Source organism: Ascaphus truei, chromosome 1, assembly GCF_040206685.1.
Source record: "Ascaphus truei isolate aAscTru1 chromosome 1, aAscTru1.hap1, whole genome shotgun sequence".
In the NCBI taxonomy this organism is placed as follows: Eukaryota; Metazoa; Chordata; class Amphibia; order Anura; family Ascaphidae; genus Ascaphus; species Ascaphus truei.
The window spans coordinates 313,652,984-313,673,383 of record NC_134483.1 but is presented as its reverse complement, the minus strand read 5'-3'; the positions used below and the strand labels follow the sequence as shown (position 1 = coordinate 313,673,383).

General features: G+C 45.8%; 1 protein-coding gene across 1 annotated transcript in view; it reads right to left on the bottom strand.

Moving 5' to 3' along the window:
- Window positions 1-20,400, bottom strand: part of LOC142497556 (17-beta-hydroxysteroid dehydrogenase 13-like) — a 53,069-nt gene that overhangs the window by 11,157 nt on the left and 21,512 nt on the right. The window contains exons 5-6 of the mRNA XM_075605515.1: window positions 14,975-15,112; window positions 1,904-2,020 (exon numbers count right to left, since the gene is read on the bottom strand). Of these exons, the coding sequence (XP_075461630.1) occupies window positions 1,904-2,020; window positions 14,975-15,112 (255 nt within the window). The remainder of the gene's footprint in view (window positions 1-1,903; window positions 2,021-14,974; window positions 15,113-20,400) is intronic.

Genomic DNA, 20,400 nt, shown 5'->3' with positions numbered 1-20,400 from the left:
GGCTGTGATTAGTGTCTCCTCTAGAGAGGGACAAGTGTTATATGAAGTGTGTTATTGTGTTCCTAACTAAAAGCTCTTTGGTTATCTCACACATGTGTATTTGGTTATTGTGATTGTCCTGCGAGGAACCCCTCCCCCTCTGGTGGGAGCCATCGCAGGTGGAGGCGCTGCATCGTATGTAAATACCCCTAATATAATTGCCCCAGGTTCCCGTGGCGGAAGCTCAGCCCTCCTGTGAACCAACAGGTAATGCACCACACCTGAGTAACCTTGTATGTTCCTGCACCCACACAGTGTAATCTGCGATTGGGGGGGGGGGGGGGAAACCCGTTACATATATATTATTAATAAAAAAAACTAGAGAGGCGCCTCTCTCAGCTATATTGAGTGTAAGCTAGTGCATATTGTATAATGGGAGGGAGTATTGAGACTACCTGGTAGCTGTCATGTGAACACAAATAGTCAAGGATCAAGACGTAGTGCACTGAGTGTATTCAGTAGAGATTCTTTTCTTCTTTATGTACATTTATGCTTTATCCCTCCTTGCACCGTACTCCTTCACTGACTTAAGCTAACGCAAGAGCTCTCCCTCACCCCCCAACCATCCAACCCCTTCCTCTACCTCTTCCCTGGTTCATACAGGAAAACGTAAACACAAATCTGAGAGAATATTTACATGACTCCAGTGGAATCTAATGTCTACAATGGTTCCCAGAAAATGTGTATATTACTGAAGAAGGATCTATAAATATGTGCTTATAATAATATAATTTTTTATGTGTACAGAAGTATTAAAATACAGTTCCCTAAATATGCACTGTATTCCAGTGGCATGCTCCTTTGTATACAAAACAATTTCACAGAGCTTTGCTGTGTATCCTGTGCCATGTATTTCATCTGCTTATCATCAGACAACCAAAGATACAGTACACATCCTCATGGATTTTCAACAAGGAATTACTGTGTCTATACTGTAGGATTCAGTGTAAAATGGCTTATAAGATGATTCCATGTGTCTTTGCACACTTTAGTGCAGAACTGACCAGTGAATATATCTTGAATCCAAGTACATACCATGGGGCCTATGCAGAGAGCAGCGCTATTTCGAAATTCGCCATTTTTTGGAGAAAATCGAGCAGAAAACAGCAGAAAATGGCGATTTCCGAAAAACGCGCCAATTTTTCTTTTCTATTTGTAAAACTCGCCTCGCGGCTGGCGAGAACCTCAATCTCGCCAGTTTTAAAAATATCCTAATGCAGAGAGGCGCGAACGGCATCTAGCGGCTGTTCGTGCCAATAAAATGGCGCGATTGTCTCCTTTTTGCCTCGCCAGAAAAAATTGGCAAGAAGCTGCCGCTCGCGGCCATTGCAAAGGGAAAAAAAAGGCGCGAATTTGTTTTTACACGTTTCTGAAGCGCGCATCTCGCCAATTTAAACTCGCCACACGCATCCATGTTAAACATAGCAGAATTCGCACTTTTCTGCATATGGAGAATAAAACTCTCCAAAAAAGCTACTTTTTAATAAATTCGCCAATTTTAAAATTCGCTGCTCTCTGCATAGGCCCCCATATGTGAATAAACTGTATAGTAGAAGTACTTTCCATTCTTTCTCATGTGTTTTTTATTTAATATTTTAGATTTAGCCACCCTTTCCCCCAAAATTGTTGGCTATTTTCTATATTGATGCTCCTCTTTTCCTAACCAATTTTTTCATTGTTTCCTCTTTGCTCTCCGCCATTTTTTATTTTCTCCTGCTTAAGGATGTCTACAAAAGTGATCTAAAGCCGTCTTGTTTTCTCCATGGTCAGCAAAACATTCTTCTGCAGTTCCACTGCTAGTCTGTCCAGAAGGCCTAATTTCTATGTACGTGTACTGCATTGTGTGTATTCAACATATACTTACAACTCCAAATGTGGAGCGAATGACACAAAAGAAGGAACGAAAATCATCTTCTTATTAGTGAGAATACCATCTACCAATTGCTTCACAGTATCTTTTGGCTGCAACACGGGAAATATTCTGAAACACAAATAATGTGATCTGTGTATCAAGTCAAGTGGTGGAATTCTGGGGTAAGAAAACTGCACAAAGTATATAATGGAAAAGGACTTCATTGAAAGCAATAGGAATTTTCAATTTGATATGAGTTGCAATTTGTAATTTTTTAAGTTGCGATAGTGCTGATTCCAGTGTGATTGTAGGAAAACTGCAATTGTTTTGACGCAGTCTTTCTACGATTTTGCTATGATCTGCTCTATTGCAGCTTAATAAATCCCATAGGCCCTTATTCTGTTAGGTGTGATAGCACAGATGACCTACTATCGCATATAAAGCCCCGTTATAGTCAATGGGACGTTTCATGCGATAGTGCAGATGACCTGCTATCACACCTTACAGAATAAGGGTCATAGACTCCAAAGCCAGCATTTCTAAATGGATATAAGTCACAGCCACTCTGCTGCCAGGCAAATGTAGCACTGATTGGTTCTGGATTCAAAATCATAAGCTCACTTACCTGATGAAAGGCCATTGTGGGTTTGAAACATTGCTTTTTTGATGTACTTCATGCTCCGTTGAAAATATATGGCAATTGGCTGTCACCAGAAGATGTCTTCTAAGAAGTGATCGTTATGAACCAATGCTGCAAAGACCGCAGGTCTAGCAAATTGAGTGTGTAGTCTCCTCTTTACTATATTACAAAATCATAGTGAAACCCTATCTTGATGTCTGCTACTAAGATGAGTACAATGCTTATAAGCTTTGAAGTACCTTATTGACTGTCTAGGATATTTGGTATCGGCCGTTTTGCTGCGACCTGTGAGGAATCAGGGCATACGCCCCCTCGGCTTTGCCCTTCCCTGCCTGCCCAACCGGCCACTGTTCCCTCTGCTCCTGCCTCTCGCCGTGAACCCCCCCCCCGTGGCTCTAGTATGCCGCGGTCACTGCCACTGGGCGCGCGCTCGCTCCACTTACAGAGCGCATGCCACACAAGCTAATTTATTCACTGCACCAGGTGGTTAGCTCCGCCCACCGCCCGACTCAGGATCCAGACTCACACCCCCCAGCCATCCAGCTGCAACAAGACAGCTCATCACCCCCTGTCCTATCACAAGAGTCCCGTCAGCTCACCTCTGCCCTGCCTCCTCCTCTGATTGGTCCACTGCGCTTTATTACCCCTGTAGCTCCTATGCAACCTCGCTCTGCATAGTTTCGTTTGCCTTGTGCTGTTGGATTCTATGCCCAGCTCCCTCTTACCTTTCAGATCTTGTTACCGAACCAGCTTGTCTTCCTACCCTCTCTGGCTCCTCGATCCCGGCTATCTCTCGACCTCGCTTACCTCTCGGACCCCACGAACACGGCTCAAGGACCTCTACGACTCGGACCACTCCTACCCTCGACCCTTGGCTTCGGAGCTCACTATGTTACTCTCTCTACGCCCGGATCTGGCAAGTACTATGGCAAGTTCCTTGTACCCTCGGCCTTGGCCACTCTATCAATCCACACTCCGGGCTGCGGGTGCATGTTCTACTCACTCTCCACCTCAGTACTGGGGGTTAGTCTGGTCTGCGGGCAGCACAGCGTGACACGACCAAATCTCTGCTGGTGTTTAGCCGCTACTCACCTCGCTGCAAGGTCCTCTCGCCACTGGCCACTTTGCTGCCAAAGTAATTCCGTAACTTTACCCCTTACCCTAAACAACCCTAATCTTATCCCCCTAATACTAACACTACCCCCTAACCTAAAAACCTTAACCCCTTGCCCTAAAACCTCTTACCCTATCCCCTACCCTAAAAAGCTTAACCCCTTACCCTAAAACCTCTTACCCTATCCCCTACCCTAAAAAGCTTAACCCCTTACCCTAAAACCTCTTACCCTATCCCCTACCCTAAAAGCTTAACTCCTTACCCTAAAACCTCTTACCCTATCCCCTACCCTAAAAAGCTTTACTCCCTACCCTAAAACTTCTTACCTTATCCCCTACTCTTAAAAGCTTAACCCCTTATCCTAAGACTTTACCTGAAACTCCTTACCCTAATTCCCTACCCTAAAACCCCAATCCTTAACCCCCTACCCTAACCACTAAATTAACCCTTAAATTAAATTAACTTGGCGAAGCGGCCGCCAGAGTGTCCAGCAGCGCAGCGGCTTTGTCTGCGTGTCACTCTATAGCTAAACGCCAACGGAGACTTGGTCATGGCGGAACGGCCATGTCCAAATTTCTAATTCCACCTTAATGATGTTTCAGGAACATTATGGACATATGCTCATTTTCTATGGGCTGATCGGACTGACCTCTCCAATGTACTGTAGCAGCCAGCCCGATTCAAGATGGTATTACTCTGACAAATCCCACTGGCATTGCAAATGCATTCAATTAATACTTGGTGGGATGTGCTACTAACTTATATTAGCAAAACGCAACCCAAACCACAAACATAAAGCTCATTCTGAGAGAACCCCTATAGCCCCACCCTCTCCCAACACTGCCCACAATTCTTAATTTGTCCCAGTATCTGAGGAGATTACACAAGCGTTCCTCAAATTGAAACTGAGCAGCCAATGTGGACCTGACCTACTGCAATCAAAGTTCCTATGACTTGGTGCCCCAGCTATTGCCAAACCAATTGCTTCCATAGTCAACTCTATTCTGTCTGCAGGCGCGTGGGTCACGTGGTGGCGCGTGATGTCACGCACCACGAGCTCCGTGAGTGGCTAGAAGCAAGACGGCATAGAAAGCAGCATATTGCAAACAGCCTGTGCATGGCAAACAGTGCACGATTGACATAAGTGATTTACTTTGTATCAATTCAAGACTACTACATAGTATCCACTACGGATCAACCAATCAAGCACCCAAACAGGCCACACAGACTTGCTATATCAGCTAGGAGAGGCAGAAGATTAAACACACTTCCTGGTGCGCTGCACACAATACTCTTAAGTGAGGAGTGCCCACTTGGAGAAACTCAGCTCTTATCTAGAACGTTAATAATATAGAAGAGAACTAAAAAAATTGCAATCCTCCTGGGAGAAGAGGAAACCCCAGCAGAACTGGCTGCACACTAAAGTATATCAGCACCTGTCACACGTAGGGTTGCCAGGTGGCTTCTCCAAAAATACTGGACTCAATGGTGAAAGGTGCGTCAGGTCACTATGTCCAGGGAGGAAAATACCGGACACATACATATCCAGTATTACAGTACCTCTCATTTTTTACTGGACAGTGTCCAAATACAGGACAGTCCAGTTCAATACCGGACACCTGGCAACCCTAGTCACTTGCTGAGAGATGCCTACTAACCCCCACATCCCTGTGTGTAACTGTTACTATTGTTCAAAGAGAAATTAAACTGCTCGCCTATATTGTATTGTATTGTATGTCTTTATTTATATAGCGCCATAAATGTACATAGCGCTTCACAGTAGTAATACATATCATATAAATAACAAATAATATAAAAAATAGATCATGGGAATAAGTGCTTCAGACATACTGTAAAGGTAACATTAAGGAAGGAGTCCCTGCTCCGAGGAGCTTACAATCTAATTGGTAGGTAGGGAGAACGTACAGAGACAGTAGGAGGGAATTCTGGTAAGTGCGTCTGCAGGGGGCCAAGCTTTATGTGTCATGTGTCCATGATTATCCAGTGCTACTCAAATGCTTCTTTAAGCAGATGTGTCTTAAGGTGGGTCTTAAAGGTGGATAGAGTGAGTGCTAGTCGGGTATTGAGGGGAAGGGCATTCCAGAGGTGTGGGGCAGAAAGTGAGAAAGGTTTAAGGCGGGAGAGAGCTTTAGATACAAAGGGTAGAAAGAAGACATCCTTGAGAAGAACGCAAGAGTCGGGATGGTGCATAGCGAGAAATTAGGGCTGAGATGTAAGGAGGGGCAGAAGAATGTAAAGCTTTAAAAGTGAGCAGGAGAATTGAGTGTGAGATACGTAATTTAATCGGAAGCCAGGAGAGGGATTTCAGGAGGGGAGATGCGGAGACAGATTTAGGAAAGAGTAGAGTGATTCTGGCAGCAGCGTTTAGGATAGATTGTAGGGGAGACAGGTGAGAGGTAGGAAGGCCGAACAGCAGGAGGTTGCAGTAATCGAGACGGGAGAGAATGAGGGCCTGAGTCAGAGTTTTAGCAGACGAGTAACAGAGGAAAGGGCGTATCCTTGTGATATTGCGGAGGAAAAAGCGACAAGTTTTAGAAACGTTTTGAATATGAGAGGAGAATGAGAGTGTGGAATCAAGTGTAACCCTAGGCAGCGTGCGTGGGCTACTGGGTGAATGATCGTATTTCCAATAGCAATGTGGAAGGAGGTAGTAGGGCCAGGTTTGGGAGGAAGTATAAGGAGCTCTGTTTTTGCCATGTTAAGTTTCACTCGGCGGATGGCCATCCAGGATGATATTCCAGAGAGGCATTCAGAAACTTTGGTCTGTATAGCAGGTGTAAGGTCAGGGGTTGAAAGGTAAATATATGTTCTAAGTCCTATAAATGATAAGGTAGGTGCAAAGGAGGTATAATATATATAACCAAGAGAACTCAAGAGAGAATTGAGTAAAGAACCCCACTGGTCTGCACTCATTACCTAAGTAGTAGTATGATACTCCTTGTTGCCAAATATGTATACACACGAATCCCTGTCAGGGTATGGAACTGACGAAAAAACAAAAAAGTGATGTATTAAAACTTTTTTGTTTTTTCGTCGGTTCCATACCCTGACAGGGATTCGTGTGTATACATATTTAGCAACAAGGAGTATCATACTACTACTTAGGTAATGAGTGCAGATCAGTGGGCTTCTTTACTCAATTCTCTCTTGAGTTCTCTTGGTTACCCATGTATTGTGTAATCATTATACCATAACCCCTGTTATTCATGTTCTGTGTAATCATTATACCTTACCCCCTATTATTTATGCTTTGGCAATACTGAAATGTTCTTTCGTCATGACAATAAAGCTTATTTGATTCAATTTGATTGACCTGCAATATCAGCTACACTACCAGAAAAGACAGTACGTAGACACTGCACTCTGCTGCCACCCTGCGGATTTAAAAAAAACTGCTGCAACATACAGTACTCCTTTATTTTCAGTTGCAATGTTCCCCTTTGCCTCTTAGGCTGCGGCCAGGCAGGGAATGGGCGCGCTGGCGCTCGTGCGCTGTGCCCTGCTCGGCCGGGCGATTTGGCTAGGCGTGCGCTCACCTGGGGGTGCGGCCGCGACGTCACGGTGCTGGTTCACCCTCATTGGGCGAACCTCTCAAGTGACGCGCTTGCGTGCGGCAAATTCAAATTTGCTTGCTCTGAGCGCCACACACATTGCCGCAATGTGTTTCAGTGCAGCCAGTGTGAGTGTGCCCGCTCAGCACCACCCTGGATGAGGCCTTAGGCTGCAGCCACGCTGCCGCTGACCGTGCTGGCCGCACGGTGCTTGGTGAGGTTACTTCTCACAATTAAAATTTTGACGTCCCCGCTCACGTGGTGCATGCGCTCGTGCGTGGCACATGCTGACTCACGCTTGGCGCTTACATAAACAAAAAAAAGTGACTTTGAACCGCGCTCAGCTTGCCTGCAAGTCCCCCACGCTCGCGTGTGAAATAGCTAGGACACCCGGCGCTCATGCTTGGAGAGCTGGTGACGTCAACGCTCTCAAGCATAAGCGCGGTGGCCGCAGCCTAAGGCCGTGAGTATACCCAATGCGGCCGGTGACGGAGCCGCGCGGCTCAAAATAAAATTGCAACAATACATTTTAATTGTATGTGGCCAGGTCCCCTCTGGGTTCCCCAAGCCCCCCTTACCTCCTGATCCACTGCGGAGGGGCGCTGGTGCAACCGGCGGTTGCGAGGTAGGCAGGAACAGGTGCCATTAGGAGCAGGGAGGTTGAGTAGGGTGACGAGTCGCCGGAGGGTTCTGGCAGCTCCCTTTGCAGGGCGTCGCCATGTTAAATCATGCGCGTGCTTGCGCATGTGCAGAAGTAAGGTTTAGCGGTGGCCATTAGGGACATAGGCTCCGCGGGGCCTACAATTCCCAGCATCCCCAGGGGCTACACCCCACATGCAGCCAAAGAGCCAATAGGGCTGCAGAGATGACGGGGCAGCAATTAGATACATTTGGCGCGCTTGGGACACACTAGTCAGTCGGAGCTGGGACAAGGAGAGGGTAGGGTCAGTGTGCAGGGTGTCTGTGACCCCTGCACTAGGCCAGAGACCCCCTTAGGCCCCAGCTATTCCCCAACTCCCCCTTTGAGCTTGTGGCTGCTGCAGGGACCATCCCAGTAGATAGGGACACTGCCCTGTAGTAGAAGCATGAGGGACACAGCCAGGAAACGGGGAGACCTGGCATCTGGTGGTCTGGGACCAGATCACCACACCGAGAGAGATTATTACGGTGGGACCCTCCAGCTGGATACCACTCCACGTGGAGGCGGACTCGACGACGGCATGGGACCCGATGGGCCCTTGTCTTCAGCCGGCCCTACTGGGTGCTGGAGCACCGGCAGGTATCTTCAAGTGCACCAACAGATCACGCTTTAGTTGTGGGCAGCGCTGTTGCACACATTGGGTGGGTTGACTCTTGTGGACACCAGGGTGGTTGGATGCCCAGGGGCACCTCAGTACTTTGGGGGAATATCCTATCCGAGTGTGAACACTGTGTTGTGGGGTACTGTGGGTTTACGGCCATGCGTGGCCTATTTGGTGTGGGAGTTATATTGTTATTCCTTTTTCTTATGCATGTAGTAAACTGTTATCTATATCAGTGTGTGTATTATTGCATTGGGTCCTGTGACGGGGATATCCAACATACTAGGATCCCGCACAGGTGGAGGTGCTGTCACCAGACAGATCAGCTACACCCAGGTTCCCAGCAGCGGAGGTTCGGGCCTCCTGTGAGCTACAGGTAACACACCACACACTCAGTAGCCGCCATATCTCCCATAGAGTGGGGGAAATTGCACTACGTGTACATACCTAGCGTGACGCACGTGCAGACAGGAATTGCAGGGCGACAGACAAGAGAACAGACCTGGGAATTTTTTTTTTTCAGGCAAAGGCCACGTCACATGAGCAGTACAGCTAATGAGGGTGAACCGATCATGGCCACACCTCCACCACACCTCCCTGTCTTCTCTGGCTGCCTCCTGCCTGCAGTGCACATGTCGCTTGGCCGTGTCGCAACTATGACATCACCAGATCGCACACACGCCCATCCGGAGCTGGCATAATCGAAGCCTTACACCGATATGTGATTATACTTGTAAACATAAGACAAGGAACATTACCCTGGACCCCAAGGACCAAAACTAAGTATCCTTCGGAAGGAATCTGCCTGCCCTACAAAGACTAATATTACTATCCCCACTCATAGGCTGCTCCTGTAATTTTTAGCCTGTTCACTTTATGTTAGCTTTTTGTCTATGATCTAATTACCTGTCAGTCCACATCACACAGTGTTATCTATGTTTCCTGTTATTAATTCTATCAATAGAAATCCGTGAGTACAGTTGTAGGTCTCCCATCTTTTTAAAAGGTACATCACCTTTAAAAACAATTTTTAGAATTTTCACCGCTGTTTGGTGTGCGCTCCATAGGATCTCTTCATCCAGCGGGCTCTACCCACGGATCCCTCCTCTCTGCATAGATTTATTACCAGATCCTAAGCAGCACCCATTTATCGCCACTAACGCAACGATCACACAGGGAACATAGAATGTACTTGCCTAGGCAAGAGAGAGGACCCCTTTAGAACAAGCACTCGTAAGGTGATGAAGGGAATGAAAGTAAATAAACCTTTAATTAATCATTAGGGTAACAGGAAACACAAAACACTTAAAACCGAATTAAATAGTTAGCTCCCAGTCCTATAAGCTAGGCTGGTTGCCATATCGATCTAGGGAACCCTAAGTGACTGGCATAAGCAGGATGGATGTTTAGCTTATGCCTCAGTGAGGTATAGAAATGTAGATGATTATTGTCCTATCAGAGATGTACCGGACAGGACACATAAAGGTATACCTACAATGAATGGATGGTGACTCAAGGGGAGTACTCATAGAAAACTTTAGTGAGTGATAGATGTACAGTGTCACGACACTCACATGCTAGATATGTATAAAGATCAATACATCCAGTAGGGTACTCTAATCGTCAAGAGTCAACTATAAAAAATTATGTATAAGGGTCCCTAAAGACGACGCATGAAAATATAAAGTTAAGTTAAAAGGCTACTATGTAGCTAGGGAAAGGCTGGAAGCCAAATGCACGATATGTGCAAGAGACTTCCTCATGGCACATTCACAATCTCTATCAGATATATAGTGCCTCAGCCTATTCGGAAGTGCTCACACAGATAGATATTGATTGATGAGCTACTCCCCACGAACTTCCGTGGAAACGGCACAGTATGGTTAAGTAAAGATGTGTAAGCAAATTATATTTCCAAGTATAACAGTGTTGATTCCTGAACCCACAGTGTGAAGTTACATAGAGTGAGTTGGTACTGAGGTCTTGACCTAATTCCAAGACCAACTTAGTATAGATCAGATGTACTCTATACAGCTCCCACCCGGTGTGGTGTATTAATGAACACCACCGGACGTTTAGTTAGCCGGGTGAGGAGGGAGGTAATGTTAGATAACACTCTTAGTGAAGTGTGGGGAGTCTATGCTAAGGTCTGCTGTATGCCTCACTAGGTTATCAATCGATAAATGAATGGAGCCTCTGTGAGTGTGACCTAATTCAATGACCCACTTAGTGTAGGTTAGATATACTGTATAAAGCTCCCACCCGGTGTGGTGTATTCATGAACACCACCGAGCATTTAGTTAACCGGGTAGGGAGGGAAATGGTAATAAATAACGTTATTAATACAGTGTCAAGTGGGTGATTGCGTCTGTGAGCCTAATTATGATGGTATCAATTGCTCAGTTCCCCCTATGCGAGTTAAAGGTGTGCGGTTTAGGTTAGGGTCTACTCAATTATTATACATAGATAATTACACGATGAGTAATACCAGTTTGGCTGAGACCCAGCTCCATAGCACACAGTGTCAAATTATAATAACACATAGATCGAAGACATCCACCCGGCGTGGTGTATTAATGAACACCACCGAACATTAGCTAGCCGGGTGGGGGGAGTCTCATTTGGGAGTAACAGGACGCCTCGATACAGCTCACCCTTGCAGCGTTTGCCTCGGAGCTGCGCTCGACACCGCACTGTCACGTGCTGACGTCACGGAAGTGCGTCCTCCACCGACGGCCGTTTCGCGTCGCTCTGACGCTTTCTCAAGGTGGCCCCGCCTCTATGGTAGCCGATGGATTAAATAGGCACGCGTTGTCATGGCAACGGTGGCGCTAAGGTAAGTATAAATCAATAAAGCATGTGTTATGTGTCTCTTTATTGTAAAAAGTAATGGCAGGTACCTGTAGAATGACCTGAATGGTTGGACGGAAATGGGGGTGGAAAGAGAGTATGTGGCACAGGGTGCAAGAGGGCAATGTTTACTTTAAATAATTATAATTTATAAATTATAGAGTCTGTACTGGGGGTATTGGGGCATAATGGTAATCCAGGAATTATATTTAGTTAGTAGATCTAAAAATATATAGTGGTAGGAGGGGGTAGAGATCATCCTCCGATGTTGGGGAGCAGGGTGTGGGGTGTATAGGGAGTGAACGTGGAGTAACATATCATGGCGTTATGTACCAGTGTGTGACCTAAAAGGACAAGTAGGGCATTGTAGCCCAGATGTTTGCTGGTAGGTTACTGTTACCCCACCCCCCAAGGGGAACCAGATCCTTAAAGTACAGTACTTGGGGTCATAGCACGGTGTCTGGCTTCATGTCAATTTGGTTCAACCAATAAATGGGGCAGACATGAATCCCTCATTCAGGCCCTGTGGGTACAGAGTTCCTAGTGTATAAATCCACTTCGCCTCTTTTTTCAAAAGTTCACGATCCCAGTCCCCCCTTCTAATTGATTCTGGAAGTTGGTATATGCCTTTAAAGCGTAAATTCGAGATGTCACCCCCATGTGCAGTGTTGACGTGTTTGGCCAGTGGGGTGTCAATGTTATTCCGTATGGTCCGTATGTGTTCAAGGACCCTCCTTCGTAATTGTCTGCTTGTTTTCCCCACGTATTTTTTGCCACATATGCACACCGCTTGGTAGATTACCCCAGTGGTTCTACAGTTTACGAAGTGTCGTATTTGGAACGTCTTGCTATCATCCCAGTTCCCCAAAGTTTTTGTGACCTGAGCATATTGGCATGCACGGCACCCCTTGCATTTATAATTACCCGGGGATCTTTTGTCAAGCCAGGTACCCGAGGAGATTGGTTCAAGGTGGCTATGGACCAAAAGGTCCCTGATGTTGGTCGATCTCCTACTGACCATTGTTGGTCTAGGTTTCAAGACCCCTCGTAGGTCTGTGCCCTCCAAGAGAACATGCCAATGTTTATTGACAATGTTGGCGATGGTTTGCCATTGTCTGTTATATGTGCCAATGAGGCAAATGGTTTTCTGCTCATGTGGTTTTGGTTTAGGATTAAGCAAAGATGCCCGATGTGTTTGCTTTGCCCTGTTGTTGGCCTTCCTAACGCTGTTTTTACTGTAACCTCTAGCGAGGAAGCGCTGGCGCATGGAATGTGCTTGTGTTTCGGATGCCTCATCACTAGAGCAATTTCTCTTGACTCTTAAATATTGGCCCGTTGGAATGCCCATTAAGAGATTCTGAGGATGGTGACTGTCGGCATGTAGTAAACTGTTTGTAGCAGTTGATTTGCGGTGTGTTGTAGTCTCTATTCTACCATTGCTGGCACGCGTAATTCTCAGATCTAGGAAGACTATGCTGTCCGGTCCGATATCATAAGTAAGTCGTAGGTTGAGGGAGTTGCAGTTGAGTTTGTTAATGAATTCAACAAACATGGTACGAGGTCCGCACCAGAGAATGATAATATCATCGATATATCTTGCCCATAAGGTAATATGGGTAGTATATATCTCATTCTCCTCTGTGAACACTACTTCTGCCTCCCACCACCCCAGGTACAGGTTCGCATATGAGGGGGCACATGTTGTCCCCATTGCAGTCCCCTGCACCTGGTGGTAGAGTTTGTTATTAAACAGAAAGTAGTTTTTGGTCAATACGAATCGTAGCAATAATTCAATGAATTTGTTATGCTTCGTGTACAATAGGCCCCTAGTTTTAAGAAAGTACAGTGTAGCTTGTATGCCGTTCTCGTGTATTATGCTTGTGTATAGCGACTCCACGTCCATGGTGATGAGGAGCGTATTTTCATCTACCACAATATCATCAATACGTGTGAGTATATCAGTGGTATCTCTCAAATATGACGGGAGTGCTACTGCAAACGGTCTCAGTACTTTATCTAAGTAGACACTCGCCTGTTCACTCACATTATTGATCCCGGAGACGATCGGTCGTCCCGGTGGTGGCCTTGTAGGCTTGTGAATTTTTGGGAGGCTGTAAAATGTGGCTATTTTGGGGACTTTATTGTACATACCATTCAGTTCACGCTTGCTAATTACTTTGTCTGTCAAACCTATATTGAGGATGGTAAACAGTTCCTGATTGTATTGAATGGTGGGATCCTTTGGGAGGATCTCGTAGCAGGTATGGTCGGATAGGAGTCTTAAATTCTCTCTGATATACTCCTCTCTTTCCATAATCACAATGTTCCCCCCCTTGTCAGATGGTTTAATGACTATGGATCACACAGGGAGCAAGACAACTTCGGTAAAACACTAGTTATCATTCTATTTTTGATATGTCATGTTAATATCATGAAATATTATGTATTTTAATCAATCTGATGCTTCAGGGGTTAATAAAAGGTACAGTTTGTGTTTAGAAATACAGTATATTGGGTTTATGTCAGGTCAAGACTTTTCCTGGGTCTGTGCTGGTCTTCAAAGAGGACTTAATTTGGGGGGGGGGCTATTATTTGTGAATAATTACTGGTGCATTCTAGAGAGAGGCGACACACAGGTTATGCTTTTGTTTAAGGACTTTATTAAAAATGAGAAGATCATGTGACGTTATCTACTGTACATGCTAAGAGTTACATGTGTACTCTCGTGGCAAGGAGAAGCATGCAATTAGACCAGGCACGTGAGGTCTAGAGGTAATAAGGGGCAGATATCCATTTGTCGCTCAAATTTAAGGGCAAGATGGCCATACTTTGTCTTGTTACGTCCGTCATAACCGCCTGAATGTATTGATGTGACTCATGTGTGTCTACGTACTAGAGAATGGAATTTATGAGTGCATTTATATAGAGGCAAAACGTAAACGTCGTTTGGAAGAAGTTTTTTTACTCTGTCATGCAACTGTCAATCTTGCAGCTGATTTATGACAGGGGTGGGTTTATGTTCTTCCAATGGGGAAAAAAATACTACATAAGGCTTAGCAAGGTATTATGATAATCAGATATCAACAAAAGTGTGTTTTTTGGACCAAATACATGAAGTATCATTCCTGCGCCAGTGACCTCTCTGGGAGAAAATCCTGATATTTGGTAACGTACTGTATAGGGATTTCTGTTTTCTGTTTTATCCTGTTATTTTAAGAAACTGTCCTGCATTTACTATAATTATATGTTCTTGTAATCCTTTTTCTGTAATCTAAGCACTATATTTTTATATATATTAAAACATTTCATAAGTGATGCGTTGGGCTCTGAATGAACTGTTGCACGCTCTGGAGAGAGTATTTACATATTCGACACATTTTGCAACAACAGATATGTGTTAAGTGCATAGTTTTTTCTATAATAAACAGGGACCCTTGTCCCATATGCAGGTCACTTGCTCACAGGTGTGCTGTACGTGACAGTGGCTAGGTTTATAATCATGGTCGCTACAGAATGCTCACAATCCTATCATGTAGAATAAAAGTGGTTGTGTGAAAGACCAAGAATACATATAGTTCCACACCACCAGATTTTTCTAGTCCTCACCTTGAGCTTGGATTTTTTACAAAGCCAGTGTCAACAAATACAGGGCAAACGCATGATGTCTTGATTCCAGTCTTCTGTAGGACAGAGAGCTCAGCTGTCAGTGCCTTGTGGAATCCAACTGAAGCAAACTTTGTGGAGCTGAGGATTAAAGATGAACATTATAACATGGATTTAAAACAGAGTGTCAGGCGGTTTGGAATATAGTACATCACACACAAAAAAAACCCCATCAAGCTTTCACAAGCTGTGCAGTATGTCATTCAAGTACCATTTACATGTTGTGACAGAAACCAGGGGATGGTAATAAATTCCGTATATAGGGCTCCCAGGATACTAGACAGTTTCTATCCTGTTTGGCCTGGGAGTGCAGCCTTATAATACATACACTCCATCCCACAGTTTGGCAAGCGCTGGAACTGAGGGATGAGAGATCCAGACCAGAGTTTGTCTGCTGCCTGATTTCTGTCACCTGTCATGCTAATTAGGAATCAGGTATGAAAGACTGATTTCCTGTTTGCTCTGGTCTCCCCACAAGAGCCAGGAGGCTGGAAGGCTGCTGAACTACAGAGGGGAGAAGCCTCTTCCCCAAACAGGTTCAATCTTTCTGTTCATTTGTGTAAGACTGCAAAAGTACCGTGTTTTGATGTTGGAAGTGGAAAAGCCACGTCCAACCCTGAGTCAGGGATATCTAAGTTAAGTTATCGCTCAGGTGAGCAGTCTTTGTTTTGCTTGTGTTTCTGTTGTATGCAGTGTGGCAGTCTCAGTGCCTGGGACTGAATAAACCAGGCATAGCCTGTTTAAAGGAACAGTACGTGACGCCTCATCATTTAACCTACCCTAAAAGACCGTGTTCTAAACAGTCCCGGACAAACGACGGAGTCCCGGAGTAAGCCGTTTGTCACATATGGTGGAGAATGCGGGCAGAGCACTAGGGGGTCTGCGGGTTGAAGAACTTTGAAAGAAAAAAAAAAAAAAAAAAAAGTTTTTTTCATCCTCTGCAAACAAGATGGAAGACGTGGTGGGTGCGCTGGTACGCAATGTCGCTGCCCAGAAAGACACGAATGAAACCCAGCAACAGCTGTTAATAGCCCAGCAAGAAACTAATGCAAACCAGCAGCAGACGAATGCAGCCCAGCAACAGCTGCTAATAGCCCAGCAAGAGATTAATGCAAACCAGCAACAGGCGAATGCAAACCAGCAACAGACGAATGAAGCCCTGCAAAACGCGATTGCAAACCAGCAAGAGACAAACCGCTTGCTGAGAGAGGAGCAACAGCGGTTCGCTCAGGGCTTACAGCAGGAACTCGAGATCCTGAGGGGGACTATCAGTAACCTTCCACTGGCAGCGGCAGCCCCAGTTCCGAAAATGACCAGGGCAAGCCACTACCTTCAGAAGATGGGACCCTCGGATGATGTGGAAGCCTATCTTCTCACGTTTGAACGCACGGCACAGAGAGAGGGATGGCCAGAAGCTGAGTGGGCTGGTCTAATCGCACCCTTCCTAAGCGGCGAACCCCAGAAGGCTTACTTTGATCTAGAGCCAGCCGAAGCTAACGTCTATGCAAAATTGAAGTTCGAGATCCTCGCCCGCCTCGGCGTAACCACGGCTGTTCGCGCCCAAAGGTTTCACGCATGGTCCTTCACGATGGATAAAGCCACCCGAAGCCAGATGTATGACCTCATCCACCTCGCCCGGAAGTGGCTACAACCCGAGATCAACTCAGCCAGCCACATCGTGGAACGGTTGGTCATGGACCAGTTCTTGAGGAAACTTCCCTCTGCCTTACGCCGTTGGGTCAGTCGGAGTGACCCCCACAATGCGGATGAGCTTGTGGCCCTCGTAGAAAGGTACAATGCAGCAGAAGAGCACCCGCAACCCATAGTTGTGGAGCAACCCCACTACCCGAGGTTCCAGGACTCTTCCAGAGATGGTAAAAGGGTACCGGGGTTAAGGGGCGCTGAAGAGCGGCGACCACCTTCACGCAGCACCAGCAACAGTGGTTCGCACACTAAGGGCAATAGCCAACATGGGGAGCCGGGAAAAGGCTCTAAGTGGGACACAGACTATGTACCTAAATGTGTAAATTGTCATGAGAGGGGCCACACAGCAAAAATCTGCCCACTAAATGATGAGCCCATGCAATGCAACAGCGTGGAACCTTATTCGCTGTTGTCCCAATGTATGGGCCCTAGCCCAGAGGACCCCTTGAATAACCATCTGTGGGCATTTGTAAAGGTTAATGGTAAGAGGGTTCGGGCACTTCTTGACTCTGGGAGCATGGTCACACTAGTGTCCGAATACCTCTTGCCCATTAAGAAGAAACAGGGAAACAGTTCACAAAGAGTGGCAATTTGTTGTATACATGGGGATAATCATGAATATTCCACTGTTGATGTTTTTTTTGAAACAGAGTTTGGTTCTTTAGATTTCAAGGTGGGTATTGTACCCAAACTGGCACATGATGTGTTAATAGGGACCGACTTTCCCCATTTTCTAAAAATGTGGTCCCCCGCTCAGAATAGCGCCCAGAGTTCAATAGCGGACCATAACGAAGTATTAGAAGAAACAAATCCTTTCCCTTTTTCAGAAATGGAGGTTGACGAGGGCCCAAATAAGAAGGGGGAAAAGGAGGAGTGCTGTAAAATTCCCTTCCCCATCACTACTTTGGTAGGGAATACCCCAAATCAAGATGTTGAGCAGACACTTACCACCCCAGAACCGGATAAGACCCTCGCTGACCTAGAGGTCAGTCCTGGGAGTTTTAAGAAGGCCCAGTGGGAAGACCCCACATTAGCGGTAGCAAGGGGAAATATACGGGACCAGAATAGTACTCCTGGCCAACCAGATAGGTCACTTGCTTACCCCTACTTCGAGGTAGAGAACGACCTAGTATATCGGGTTGATAAAAGGAAATCAGTTACAACTAAACAATTGTTGGTACCACGGACATTCCGTAACGTAGTATTACACCTCGCACATAGTCATCCATTGGGGGGACACCTAGGGGTGGAAAAGACAAAAGAAAAGGTTCTCCGAAGCTTCTATTGGCCTGGGGTTCTGGCAGAAATTACGAATTATTGTTCCTCATGCCCAGAATGTCAGATCACCGCCCCGTTCAAGGCGTACCGCAGCCCATTGGTACCCCTTCCCATAATAGAGGTACCATTTGACCGGATTGCTATGGATCTAGTAGGACCCCTAATAAAGTCTGCTAGGGGACATCAGCATATATTGGTAATATTAGATTATGCCACCCGATATCCGGAGGCAGTTCCCCTACGTAGCACCTCAGCTAAAAACATAGCAAAAGAGTTAGTAGTTCTGTTTTCCCGGGTCGGGATTCCTAAAGAGATTCTATCTGACCAGGGAACACCATTTATGTCCCAAGTAACAAAAGAGCTATGTAAACTCCTAAAAATCAAGCATCTCAGAACCTCAGTCTATCATCCACAAACAGATGGTTTAGTGGAAAGGTTCAATAAAACCTTAAAGAGCATGTTACGGCGGGCGGTTGATAAAGATGGGAAAAACTGGGATTGTTTGTTACCGTACCTGTTATTTGCCATTAGGGAAGTTCCCCAATCATCCACAGGCTTCTCCCCGTTTGAACTATTGTATGGCCGACACCCAAGGGGCTTACTGGATATAGCCAAAGAGACTTGGGAACACGAGGTTACCCCTTACAGAAGTGTAATAGAGCATGTTGCCCAGATGCAGGACCGCATTGCTGCAGTCCTACCCATAGTGAGGGAACACATGGAGAAAGCTCAAGAAGCACAGAGGAATACGTATAATAAGGGTGCTAGGGTCAGAATTTTTTTTCCAGGTGATAGGGTACTAGTTCTGGTTCCCACCGTGGAGAGTAAATTCCTTGCTAAATGGCATGGGCCATATGAGGTCTTGGAAAGAGTGGGAGAAGTAAATTATAAGGTAAGACAGCCAGGTAGGAGGAAACCTGAGCAAATTTACCATATAAACCTACTCAAGCCCTGGAAAGATAGAGAAGTCTTGTTAACCCTAGTACCCCCAGGTCCGTCAGAGAATCAAGAAACTGACCCAGAGGTTAGCATAGCTGAAACCCTGTCTGTTCATCAGAAACGAGAGGTTCAGAATTTAGTGAGAAGAAACAAAGAAATCTTCTCTATACGGCCAGGTAGAACTAGCGTAATTGAACATGACCTAGTCTCTGAACCAGGGGTCCGAGTTAACCTTAAACCGTACCGAATCCCAGAGGCCAAAAGAAAGGCTATAAGTTTAGAGGTTAAAAAAATGCTAAAACTAGGTGTAATTGAGGAATCCCAAAGTGGGTGGAACAGCCCTATAGTCTTAGTCCCAAAGCCAGATGGTACAACAAGGTTTTGTAATGACTACCGGAAACTAAACGCGGTGTCAAAATTTGATACTTATCCTATGCCCAGGGTAGATGAACTTGTAGAGAGACTGGGCAAAGCCCGATATCTCACAACCCTAGACCTAACAAAAGGGTACTGGCAGGTTCCCCTCACAGAAAGGGCAAAAGAAAAGACAGCCTTCTCAACCCCAGACGGCCTCTTTCAGTATAAGGTGTTGCCTTTTGGCTTACATGGAGCTCCCGCCACATTCCAAAGAATGATGGATAAAATTTTAAAACCACATGCTCGGTATGCTGCCGCCTACCTGGATGATGTGGTAATCCATAGTGAAGATTGGCAATCCCACCTTCCAAAGGTCCAAGCTGTGCTTGACGCAGTCCGGTCTGCTGGACTAACTGCTAACCCCGCTAAATGCACTATTGGTCTGGAGGAGGCCAAGTATCTGGGATATTCTATTGGCAGAGGTTTACTCAAACCCCAAACACTCAAAGTGGAGGCGATACAAAATTGGCCAAGACCAGTTACAAAAAAACAAGTAAGGACTTTTTTGGGGTTAATTGGGTACTATAGAAGGTTTATTCCCAATTTTGCAACTAAGGCAACCCCACTAACTGACCTCACAAAAGCAAGAGGACCGCTAATGGTAAAGTGGTCCCCCGAAACCGAACAGGCCTTTAGAAGCCTGAAAGAAGCTCTCTGTGCCCAACCAGTGTTGGTCACACCTGACTTCTCCAAAGAGTTCGTAGTCCAAACCGACGCATCTGAGGTTGGGCTGGGGGCGGTACTCTCCCAGGAGTCTCAAGGTGAGGAGCACCCCATCCTTTATTTAAGTAGGAAACTAAATCCCCAGGAGAAAAATTACTCCATAGTAGAGAAAGAGTGTCTCGCAATAAAGTGGGCTGTAGAGACGCTCAAATACTACCTGTTGGGGAGAAAATTCCGGTTGGTCACAGATCATGCACCCCTTACCTGGATGTGTCAAAACAGGGAAAAGAATGCTAGAGTGACCAGGTGGTTCCTAAGCCTACAACCCTTTAAATTTTCTGTGGAACACAGGTCAGGGCACAAACATG